Raw genomic sequence first — 13,200 nt, 5'->3', positions numbered from 1 at the left:
GAATGAGAAATGAGTGTGTCGCAAATACACCATCGGTCCTGTATTTTAGAAGAAGGGAAAACGTGAATTTAATACTGGTATTTAATGGTACAGTTCGCCAGCGTCTGCCGGAAATTGTACAATCGGCTTGTGTTCGCTAAGTCAGTTAGCCACAGTTTCTTCTAGCGAAGGCAGACTGTTGCTCTTACAGTCCAAGAAATTTGCATTCGTACTTGGATAGAGAACTATTGGGTCAAAGTTTATCATCGTGGAATATTATACGCTTCCATTATATAACGAATGATACCAGCGTCTGCTACTGATTTAAATAGTTAGCTACAAGGCTAAAATTCTCTGTTGTAAACGCAGATTGCTCTCGCCCTGGAGTGAGACTAATTCCTTCTAACAAGTAAGAAATTATGTAGCAGTAAGTTTCTTTTCTCATATTAGAGATTATACGTTGCGCACATACTTAACGACCGCCGATTGTGGTATTGCACGGTAGTCGCAAATCTTTAGTTTGAACTATATTTTCCATGGATGATGTTTGAATGGTCCTCCGTTTTAGAAGATACCAAGTAGGATGTATTTCAAATGAAAAAAAACATGTAGAAGTGTGCACATAGAAGACCAGAGTTGTCATATTTTGCCTAATATCACTATAATGTATGAAATAAACTCTGGGTAAATATCCTTTACATTACACAAAAATATGGCTACTATATAATATGAAAATTGCGCTGAGGGCTCAATGAAACACCAGTATAATTATTTACTGTACATAAAGGGCCTATTACTTAATCTAGAGGGGTATAAAACTAAGCAGTAAATAGCTACTTATTTATTCCACAGTAAAGTTGACATTGCATGTAAATATAAATATTTTATAATCTGTTACTGTTGAGAAGGAATAATAATGACCCAATTATAAAAAAAAAAAAACAGTAAAAAGGTGATCATTTTCATCTTTAAAGTTGTATGGGCGAAAATGAAGTGACAAAAACAATTTTGTTACTTGCTCAATGATAGCTTATTCACTCAAAAGGTTTCTTCTAACTTTAAAACCTATAATTTTCCTGCTTCATGAGCTCTCTTGTTCTACAGGTGAATAATTTTTTAGGAAATTGTAGGAAGAAATAACAGCACAAATGTTAACATTTTTCATTAATTTGTATTAAGTAAGTAGTGAGTATGGCCCATCCAGGTATGTGTAAGTTGAGTCATGAAATATTAAGCTGTGCTATGCAAAATCTTTTACATACCGGTAACACACAGTTCTCCGGCTGTTCACAACAGGAAACTTTGTGGATGTAACACATATTTGAGCACAAGAAAAGACCACAAATGTAAACACAATGCCACTAGCATCTTGGTGAATCCATCATTAATCACACTTCTAAACTTAGTACAAACCTGATTTAGTTGCTTCTCTTGTTCAAGGCATAGCTAAAATAATTTGTTTGTGTGTTTGAAGGAATGTGAATTTTTGTTGAGATTTAACTGCAAAGACACTCAGAGATTTTGTGGTAGGCCTATCTATTTTCTATACAATGAATTTTGATGTACTGTTGACACCAAAAATGAATTAACAGTTAATGTTTCTACTGTTCGTGAAAACTTTTGCTTCAATGGTTCAAGAGTTTTGTTTGATAAGAGTTTGGCTTTGGCCAATGACGTAATGTTAATGGCTGCTGTCACATCACCTTTCGGTACATATATTCACAGTTTTGTTGTTAGTTGCTGAAGCCAACAAGTGTGGAAAAAGAACTGTTTGCAGTGACACATTGATCTATAGCTTAGCTCAAGGTATAAGTTAGGTTGACAGCTGACTGGTTGTAAGTTGGTGAAGGCAGTTCTGATACAAACAGGAAACCTAGTTGTAATGATAGACAGATCTGTAGCTTTGCCCATTTTGTTATAGTCACCACATTGATTCCAGCATTTGTTGCATGTTTCCTATATCACTGGTCAAAGCCAACGACTCATATCAAACGTTTCTCTAAATCCTGCTCTGTTTTCCATTTGCTTCTCTTAGCAAGATAGTGCAGTGGCAGGACACTGGAATATTATTCACAAGGATGGCAATTCAGATCCCCATCTGCTATTCAGTTTTAAGTTTTCTGTACTTTTCCTAAATCAATTAGGGTGAATGTCAGAATAATAGTTACATAGTGGCTCTCGTTTCACCAAATTTGTAGTTAGCATATGTTGTATGTAGCTATGTGACATTCATCATAATACTTAAGTTATTGGTCATTTGTCTGTTATAATATATATATTTTTTTAAATTTATTTACGAAGGAAAGTGTGTTAAATAGTCCTTGGGCAACACTGCAGGACAATCTTGGAGCACAATCTTAATTTCTCCTTCACTAATTAATAACCAGGTTGTCACCTTCTAATGTAGCATAGATCTCAGTCTTTGGTATAGATCAATAATGAGTCTGTCACCACAGCCACGATTTAGAGGGATGACTGTCTTACTGGGACCAATGTTGAGCATGGTTCCCTTGGAACAGCACAGCCATTTTCCTTCACCATCTTCTCTCAACCACAGCTTGCACTTTGTCTGTAGTGGCAACATCATTGACAGGGCATTTAACTCATCTTCCTCCTTTCCTTCAAATTTCTTCAGATATTAATTTAAATAGGCCTATTTTTGGTTGTGGTATAACATAATTCCAAATTCAGTAGTCTCTGATTCTAAGAGGGGACAATAACAATTGAGAAGTTCTCCTAACCTTAATGAAGAACTATCCAGGGAGGGGAAAAAAAGAAAGCTATACAATTATCTAAGAAGTTAATTTAGTGCAAAAATAATTTCTTATGCTTTATATAGGTTGCACATGTTTGTAGGGAGCTATCTGTCATTGGTGGATAGGAAAATCTTGTGCAGCCAAAACCATTTGGTATTTTTATTTCACGATGGCCAATCTCAACAGGGTCTTGCTGTCTTCATCAGCTCTTCAGAATTTGTTGTTAAGATGCACACATGCCACCAGTACAGTGAGTGAAAAGCGTTGTGATTGTTTTAGTGCCATACGTGCATGTTAATATGAAGTTCCACAGATCTGCTGATGACAGTAAGGTTCTGTCGAAACCGGTCATTGTGAAATAAAATAAAAATACCAAGCGATCTTGGCTGCAGAAGATTTTCTTATCCATCTTTTTTAATGTGCTGACATTATAATTGAAACTTTTTTCTGTTGGACAAGTAATATTGACCTTATATATATATTAAATACCAGATAATGCCACACTACTACTGAAAGCTAATGGGTAGAATGACAGCAAAAAAGAGTTTATAATTGTCAAGAATGTAAATAACCCTTTAAAATAAATTAAACCATTCCTTTTATTCTCATCATTATCTACCGAGCAGGGAAAAATAAAGCTGCCTCAGAAAATATTTATAAGACTGTCAAAGAAATGACTTTGACCAATAACAAAAAATTCTGGAAACCATCATTTTGACGCATCAGTCTGTTGCTGTCATATGACTGCACATCTCCCACATCCTCTGTCTCAAGTACTGCGCTGTGTCATTATGTTTCAGTGAATGAGAGACTAGTTGAATACAACACAAAAAAAAGCATATTCATTATCAAGTGTTATGCAGAGCACAACTCTTGGGAAACGTATGTGGAACTGGTTGTATAAGGTGTAAACTCTGGAAGTGTTTTGATAGACCATGCAGTGCAAAATGTGGTGGAAAAATGGCACGAAAAGGGCTCTGTAATGAATAAAAACAATGATGCTCATTAACAAGGGTCAGTCCTGCCCCAGTCATGTTAAAAAAAATTTCTGGGCCAGTTTTGTTGTGCCCATCCTGTTCATTTATGCTCTGTAAACCACTGTGAAGAGTGTGGCAGAGGGTACCTTCCATTGTAAAGAAAATGTAGATTGCAACTCAGCTTAAAGATGACATGTTAAGTTGTAGACAGGCACAATTAAGACACACTTGCACATTGGCTTTCAGCCACAGCCTTCATCAGAAAAAGAAAGAGAAACACACACACATTCATTCACAAAAGCAAGCACACCTCACGCACATGTGACCGTCATCTCTGGCAGCTCGGACCCGAATGCAGCTGTCTCGTATAATGGAAGCAGCAATTTGGAGGGGGCAGGGAAGGGTAAGGGATAGCAGTGTACATGTGTGGTGAGAGAACAGTGCTGTCCAGCAGAGTATGCAGGGACTAGACTGCCAAGAGGTTGAGCATCAGGAGGTTGTGGGGCAAGGAGATGGGGAAAGGGAGGATGAACAGAATGAAAAAGGAGAGGAATGGGGAAAGGTGGGAGAGTGCATTGGCAGATGGTGGGACACAAAAAGGGTGGATATTAGGAATGAGAAGGAGGTAATAGGACAGAAGGTGTGTAAACTGTTAGGTGGAGGGTGTTGGGGGCAATATGTTTCTGTACGTTGAGGGTGGAATGATTTTGGGAGTGGAGAATGTGTTGTAAGGTTATCCATTATCTGATCCCAGCCTCAACCTACGATAATGTCCTCTTCCCACACCCTTCACCTAATAGATTCCACCCATGCTGTCATAACACCTTCCTATTCTCATCTCCCACACACTTTGTGTGCTCCCTCTGCCAACACTTCCATCATCTTTCCCAGCTCCTCTCCTTTTTTGCTCTGCTTTCCCACACCACCTCCCTGCCCCATAGTCTCCCAATGCTTGACGCAACATCTGCTGGCAGTCTAGTTCCTGCATAGTCGACTGGACAGCACTGCTCTCTCCCCCCACCCATACACTGCTACCTCTTCCCCTTCCCATTCCTTGCTCCTACCAGATTGCTGCTTCCATTCCACATGACAGCTGCATTCTGGTCTAAGCTGTTGGTGTTTTTTTTTTTTGTGTGAAGGCTGTGGCCAAAATCTAATGTGCCTGTCTTAGTTGTGCCTCTCTGCAACTTAACGTGTCATCTTTATGGTAAGTAGCAATCTATCTTCCAACGTGGAGTTTCCATTGTCTGATTGTACTTTCCATTGTACCTCTTATTAGGGCTCTTTCCATTCCGTTCAAGCCAAAAGAATGATTGCTTCAGTGCCTGTATGCACACTGTAATTAGTCTAACCGTGCCTCTGCGGTCTCTACAGGATCAATATTTAGAGAATTGTCCTTAGCTTAATAAAGCATGCAGGTTTCACTTACAATAAATTGCCTTACTGTCTCTTAAATTATGTACATTGTAGTGAATAATTAACTTTACACAGAAATTAACCCACAATCTACATTTCCTTCTCTGTGTAAACTCTTATTCAGTCAGCTATTGTAAGGAGTCTTTGATGGATCACTGACAGTGTGTTCCAGATTTTAGTGATTTTTTTTTCTCTTTGTGATATATGTGCCATTTAAATAATTGCAAATTTTAACATTTACAGATGGCAACCAAATGGGGAATTGCCAGTGCTGGCAAAATCAGTCATGATTTTGTTACTGCACTGAGCACTCTACCACAGGAAGAGCATAGAGTAGTGGCTGTTGCTGCTAGGGAGCTGAAGAGAGCTCAAGATTTTGCAAAGCACCATTCTATTCCAACTGCATATGGTTCATACGAAGAACTTGCGAAAGATCCCAATATTGGTAAGTGAAATTATCATTACAGGGGTTTCTCTTACACTGCAGTAAAGAACTGCTTAAGAAATCTATCTGTATTTCATTGTATTACTGCCACAATCATTCAGACTAATTTACTTGTGAATCCTGATATTCATGTAATTAAAAATAGATGAATTTTTATGTACAGGTATAGCTATGTCTCCAACTATTTTCACCCTTCAGTGTTAAGTACTTGTTGGTTACTTTTAAATTAAGGAACATCCTTAGTATGCATGCATGTCACTGTTAAAAATCTTGTCACAACGTTTTACTGCATGTACCTCTTCAGATTGAAAGAATGTCTTTTTGGGTAAATTTCATCAAATCATCATGTGATGAAATCGCCCAGATTTAAATAAAAGGATAATAATAATACATTTGGAATAGCCGACTGGTTGGAGAGTAACTATTACAAACAAAATCAGGTGATACTGGGCTACTGTGTTAAATGTTTTGCCTATGTACTTATCCATTCCTCAACGATGTTTACATAGTTCTTTCTGTGAAAGACAGATCACTAATAAATAATGAAACAAAATTGCTACTCAGTACTTACCTTCTGAAGGCAAAATGTTTAGTATAGCCAGTAGACACACACAAAATACACACACGTAAAGGTGACAGCAAGATCCTAACTTTTAGAATTATTATTTCCATCTTTGGGGAGGGCAAAGGGTTAAGTTGGGGAAGGTTGAAAGGGAAGGGCAGGTAACTCAGACATCAGGTTGAGAGGGATACACCTGTAGTGAGGCAGGAGGAAAGGAAAAGGATGGAAGAGCTATGTATCGGATTGATAATTGAATGAATGGTAGAAGACAAACAGTAAATTAGTAAGCAGATGTGAACAGAGAAAGGAAACATTGAGAAGGAATTGGAACAGATGAATAAATGGTAACAATAGAAGAGACTAATGTGAACTGTGTTCTAAACTTTCACCCTGCATCAACAGAAAGTTGTTGCAATTGGAGATCCAAATGACTTGATTGCTGATATAGAAAAATAAATCTATATCATGTACTATAACATGTTTCACAAAAGAGTACTCTCTGCTGTCAGAGTAGTTGAAACTAGAATCAGAAGCAGGTCTATGACAACTGAGTGTAGAAGTTACAGAGGGCCTGAGTGTGCCAGCTGTCTCATTGTGTCACAAGCGATCCTGAGAGCAAAATGTTTGTAAGAGTGGTGCTAAAATCTACTGAAATAGCAGCCTGTGAATAATTTTATCATCTGTTGCAATGATGACTGGATATCCTTTTCTCAACAAACTAAACTGATGTACTACATAAAATGGGAACAAATTAGACGACGTGAGCAGGAACATCCATACCCAAAGTTGGCCTTCATATTTTGTCTTGGAAATGTTGTCCAATAAATAAATTGAAAATATCTTCACTCTCCTGGTTCTACCCAAGACCTGTTTTTCCTCAGTGCAAGGAATGAAAACTACACTGAGCAACAGAATTAAAGGATCACATTTTCAAAACCCCATAATTCCCACCCATTGCAGTGCTTAAGTTTGAAATTTGGCTCAGAGGAGCATACAACTATCCCCTGTAATGATGCAAAGGCTTGGCAACCTCCTGATGTCAGCCTCAGTTTCAGCAATGCTTCAAACCACAAGGTGTTGTACAAGAAAGGCCACAGCTCAGAAGTTCATGTGGTGTGTAAGGTAGCTTAACGAATAACAGGTTACTACAAAATTTTGCCACAATTCTGCCCAATGCCACTGTGAATATGTCGCATGACCGGAATGTCATTACACCCCCTCTTACCCACATTTCATCATTTCTTTTGACGCCTCTGCAACAGAGATCAGAACTGCCATGCCTAACATTGAAATCACGTGATTTTCTTTTGAGTGACCGAGGAAAAGCTTCCAGACACAACACTGCTCAGAATCTGTACAAAAATGCTGCAGGCGGTGGCATAAATGGCATTAATGAAACATTTCACAGTCGAAAATGACAGTTATCAGTGTGATGAGCAACAGGAAGATATTCTTCAAAACCTTTGACACTGCTGACACCTTCAGGCATTTCAAACTTTCTGTACACACGTTTTGGGGCTGTCCCCCCATTGAATGTTATCTCACTCATTTGCAGCATAGCGTTACTGCAGTTTTTGCCCTCGTGTAGAGACTGGAACCACTTTGTACCATTCAGAACAATTTATTGTAATTTGAACATGATCTGAAGAAGTGAAGGGTGCCTACGTAGGGTGCTTATACTTCCTCAGTGCTCCTATTTTGTGTCCTCCTGTAGCATGATCACAGGGAGATGCAACATGGAAACATGCGTGAATAAAATTGCAAAGGTTCCTCCAAGACCTCCCCATTCACCAAAACCCTCGGTGGAACCTGCCCGTCTTTATTGTGAATTTTAAAAATGTACCTGTGCAGACAGAACCCGTGATGAGATTCTCAGGCTCCTGCAGATGGGTTACACTGCTGGCCTTTCACCACTAAACTGTTGCTCTTGCACCTGATAGTAGGCCACCTGGAATTGGAATATGTCAAAGGAAGGTTGCCAGCCAGCAAGTGCCTTGGACTTTGTCATTGGTTCTGACTGTGCAGGTACATTTTTAAAATTCACAATGAAGGTGAGCGGGTGCCTCTGAGGGTTTTGCCGAACTGATGGGTCCCAGAGGGACCCTTCGCCATTTTATTTATGCATGTGTCACTGTGCATCCGCTGTGATCATGCCACAGGACAACACAAAATAGAAGTGCTGAGAAAGCAGAAACAGCTTTAACAGCTTCAGATCACTTTCAAATTTCATCAAACAGCTTTGAACAGTCCTCAGTGGTTCCAATGTGTACACAAGAGCAAAAATTTGGATCGTGCTGCGCTCCAGATGGGTGTGATAAAGTTTGATGAGCGTGCAGGCCCACAATGTCCATGGAGAGGAATTGAAACATTAAAGGATGTCAGCAGTTTCAGAAGTTGTGAAGAACATCTTCCAGTTGCTCAACGCACTGAAAACTGTCATTTTCGACCGTGAAATGTATGGGACACAATGCCCCAGTGAAAGGTGTGGTTCCAGTGGTGTCATTTATGCAACACTCTGCGGCCTTTCTGTACCTGTTCAGAGCGGCAATACATCAGGAATATTTTCCTGGCCACTGATAAGAAAACCATGTGATTTCAATGCCAGGCATCGCAATTCTGATCTTGATCACAGAGGCATCAAGAGGAAGGGTGAAATGTGGGTAAGAGGAGGTGTGACAACCTACTGACTGTGTGACACATCCACAGAGACAGTGGGCAGAATTGTGATGAAATTTGGTGCCAATGTGATAACATTAATCCACCTTACGGGTCACAGAACATCTGAGCTGTGGCCTTTCTTTCTTATGTCGACACCTTGCTGTTTCAAACATTGTCAAGCCCGAGGGTGATGTTGCAGTGTGCCATACTCTTGCCCATTACAAGGGAAGGTTATACATACTGTTGACCCACTTTTCAAACTTTAGCGTCGCAAAGGGAAATATGATCCTTTAATTCTGTTGTGCAGCGTATTTAAAAAATAATAATAATAATAATAATATCTTGGCATTCTGAGTAATATAAGGAACTACAAAGTCTGTGAAAAAGTAATGTTAAACAACGAAGTCCAGGATGAGATAATAATAATAAGCAAAGAATAGATTGCTACTCAGCACATAAAGGAGACATTGAGGCCCCAGTAGCCGGAAACAGTGTTTGTGTTTGTGCTTGCGCGTGCATGTTTTTTCCTATTTCACAAGGAGGACTCTTTTGTCTGAAAGCTTAAATGTTTAAAAGTCTTTCCATTGTGTCTGCAGCTCAACCACTTCTCTATGTGGTAACTAACTCTATTCTTTTTATAAAATGTCACCTGAGAATTTTATGAAAAATTGAAGTGCAATAAAAATGTGATACACTGCAGATTTGGATATAACGCATCCTAAAAATAATAAATTTGTTACTGCCTAACAACAACAGATTCAAATGAGGAAATGGAAATATTCTTGAAATCTCTAAATTTGAACACTGTAGGGCAGGTGTAGCGAAACATCAGTCTGACCCCTTAAGAATTGCTGGGCCAAATGTTCGGTTCATGAAAATGCTGCAATGAGTGTAATGGCAGCAAAGATATCCAGTCTGCTTATGATGTTCTCTAGTGCAATATTGATCTAAAAGACCAAAACGACTGGACACTCATTGTCAACTAGGAACCAAAACTAGAGATGATAGGTGACAAAGGCATTATTGCTGCTGTATGAAATGAGTGGTAAAGCAGATGATGGTGTCATGTATTTTACAGTAAATGTTGTGTAACATAGTATTTTATTTGTAATTTCTATAGTGTTATTGTTGGTAATCATTTGAGTGATGTTTATCTAGTTTCTGTATTTGGTAAGTTTTTAGATGTTTTATGTGTAATGTTCTTTCAATTTAAATACTGTACAATATATATAGTACAGTATAATGTTGTGTTATGTGCTTTTCCAAATTTTCCATGCATAGTCAGTCATTCCATAGCTCTCTCTATTTACATGGATATATGGAGGGTAAAATATGTCCCCTGACAACTGTGTTACTTCATATTGGAATGCAAATGGCCAAAAGCTTACTTGGATGAAATGTTACTTCAGACTTCAATTGTATGGGAGTGCAAATGGTGAGAAGCTCATCTGGGTGAAACATGGATTAATGCTTATTAAACAGAGATAAATACCAAAGCATTACTGTTGAGGAGAGGGAAAGATTGAAGTGCAGTCAATATACCAAATGATACAAAAAGAAAAAAAAGAAGAACAGAATTCAATTATTTGTTACAGAAAAACTATAAAAGATAAAACACATTACACATATCACAGGATAAAGAAAGATTCAAAGTTTTGACACAGCTGCACTGTTGTTTGCTTTTAGCAACATGGTGACTAAACGACAAAAGAAACCATTTTGTTATATTAGAATTTGCATGAAGTCAATCCATTATTCAAGTGCAACAAGCATTCTGTCATTGATTCAGAAAGAAGCCAACTCTGTCAAGCAGATTTATGACTGGCATTGAAAATTCTTGGAAGTTGGTAGCATATGCAAAGGCAAGAGCACTGGTTGGCCATGCACGACTGACGGAAATGTCAAGCATATCCGAGATGCATTCACATGGAGCCCTCGGGTGTCTGCAAGCTGGGCAAGCCCAAGTACTTTAACTTCATCACACAACAGTGTGGCATTTCTGAAAGGACGCCTGCATATGAAGCCTTACAAGTTACTGTTATTGTAGCAGTTGCGTCCCAGTGACCATAACAGAAGGTACAAATTTTGCATTTAGGTTCTCCAGGGTATGCCAGAGGACACTTTCCTTGGATGACTCATCTTTTTGGACAAGTCAATATTTCATCTATTAGGTAAAGTAAATTGTCACAATGTAAGAATTTGGGGGACACAAAATTCTGGCATTATCGTCGAACATGAGAGATTCACTGAACCTGAATGTGTTTTGTACCTTTTCTGTTCACAAAGTTTATAGACCTTTCTTTTTGCCAGAGGAAGCAGACAGGAATGTCATATCTGGACATGTTGCCCAATTGGTTGCTTTCTGAATGTCACGAACATTCCAATGATTCCATATTTATGCATGATGGCACCATGTCTCACTTTCACCTTGAGATACGGTGTTATCTGAACACCACCATTCCAAAACTTTAGATTGGAGGAGGTTGACAACAAGATCTCATTAATTGCTTTTGGCCACCCAAGTCACAAGCCCTCACACTTTGTAAATTTCTTTCTGTGTGGGGGGGGGGGGGGGGGTTAGGTACAAGGGTACATAAGACAGTCTTTGTCCCACCAATTTCAACTACACATAAGAGCTGACAAGGGGACCGTATGAAGTTACCCTCACTGATTTGATTCATATTGACAGGATGTGCAGGGCATGACTATGACTGCAACATGTACACACAGGAAGATGCAAGTCTCAGCCATGTTCGAGACGAGAAAACAAAGTTTGAAAAATTTAAGTTTCTTTACGTATTCTTTATGGTCACTAGTACTCAATAAGTCCGAAGTGGATGAAATATTCCTGCCTGCGCTTTTTTTGACTGTGCAAACTGTCATTATTCAATGATTCATTTATTATTTTCAGAATCTTTATCCTGAGAAAAAATGTTCATAATGAGATTGGAAAAAAATTGAATGTACAAGAACTTTCAATCAAGTAGTGTAGTCATTTTATTTGTATTATTTTATCTATGTGTGGGGCAAGTGTAAAGTGTGACCAATGGAGCATTGTACAAATCAGGATGGTGCTGATCATAGAAACATGAGAAACAATAATTATTGCAGTGTACAGCACTTCTAATGAACACTGAATCTTTGCATGTGTTGTTTTTTCAGTTTGTCTATTGCAAAATAAACTTGGGTTACTCATACAATGTAGGCTTTCATGGCCAGCATCTTCTTCAGTTAAAACTTCCAGGCTGAGAGGCCGTGGTCGATGTATAAAACTGCTTCCTGACTTTTGTCTCCAACTTCAGAAGACTTCTTCTGAGGTAAAACAGCTGCCTCCACTAAGCTTAATGGGCTTCACATTTATAAAAGGCACCACCATATGTCATATGACACTGACAGTGTGACTCTCTGTGGATAGCGTTGCTATTAAAAATAATATATTGTCATTCTGTTGGCACAAAGTCAACATCCATATTTTGTCCAACTTCAGACCTTCTTCTTTTCTGTTAAAATTATTAAGTTGCTTATAAATTTCTATTGCCTTTCGAAACATGCACGCATGATAATGTATATAATTTCGTGGTTCCCATCTCGAAAAACATGTTCTGTTATGGGATATTTTTCGATATGCCCCAGATGAAAGTTCTTTTTGTGTTCGCCTATGCATTTATTGACACTTCTTTTCATAGTTCCAGTATACAATTGTCTGCAATTGCACGGTATTTTATATATCCCAGGTATTGCTAGGGGTTGTCATGCATCTTCTGTCATTCTTAAATATCCATTAATCTTCTTGGTATTCTAAAGGTTATTTTGACACCACATTTGACCGAAACTTTCCCTATGCAATCCATAATTTTATTAATGAACAGGGGAAAAACTTTTCCAGGTGGCAGTCCTTATTGCTCAGTACTTCTGGCTTCCTATCTTCTTTGTTGGACTGCTCGATCAATCTCCTTACTAGCATACCCATATTTCTTGAAGGCTGACAATAAGTGATTTAATTCATCTTGCAAATATGGCTCACAGATTTTGTTGGCTCTATCCACCAATGTTTTAATGACAACTCGTTTTTGTCTAGGATGACGGTTTGATTCCTTGTGAATGTATCGATCAGTGTGTGTCCATTCTGTATACCTTATGGCCCAGAGTTCCATCCACCTGTTTGATTACAGATACATCCAGAAAATTAACTTGACCATTGCTCTATTTCTCCATCTTAAACTGTATATTTGGGTTAATATTGTTAAGATGCACCAAGAAGACGCCCAGCTCCTCCTCCTCATCATGAATCCATAATACAAATGTATTGTCCACATAGCAGTATGCCACTTAGCCGGTCTTTTACTGGTTATCTGCAGTGCCTGCTGTTCAAAGAACTTCATAAATAACTGGGCAACAGCTGCACTA

The 13,200-nt window shown here is 38.5% G+C and overlaps 1 protein-coding gene across 2 annotated transcripts in view; it reads left to right on the top strand.

Annotated features, from left to right (window-relative positions):
• The first annotated feature begins 234 nt into the window (after positions 1 to 234).
• Positions 235 to 13,200, top strand: part of LOC124709122 (trans-1,2-dihydrobenzene-1,2-diol dehydrogenase-like) — a 101,786-nt gene continuing 88,820 nt past the window's right edge. Inside the window, exons 1-2 of one of the 2 annotated variants that reach the window (XM_047240778.1) lie at positions 235 to 388; positions 5,372 to 5,573. In XM_047240778.1, coding sequence (XP_047096734.1) covers positions 5,372 to 5,573 — 202 coding nt within the window. In that variant the 5' untranslated portion in view covers positions 235 to 388. Of the gene's footprint in view, positions 407 to 5,371; positions 5,574 to 13,200 lie in introns of both variants that reach the window. The other variant, XM_047240780.1, reaches the window with a different exon arrangement.

This window comes from Schistocerca piceifrons, chromosome 7 (assembly GCF_021461385.2).
Source record: "Schistocerca piceifrons isolate TAMUIC-IGC-003096 chromosome 7, iqSchPice1.1, whole genome shotgun sequence".
NCBI lineage: Eukaryota > Metazoa > Arthropoda > Insecta > Orthoptera > Acrididae > Schistocerca > Schistocerca piceifrons.
This window is presented reverse-complemented; position numbering and strand designations above follow the sequence as displayed.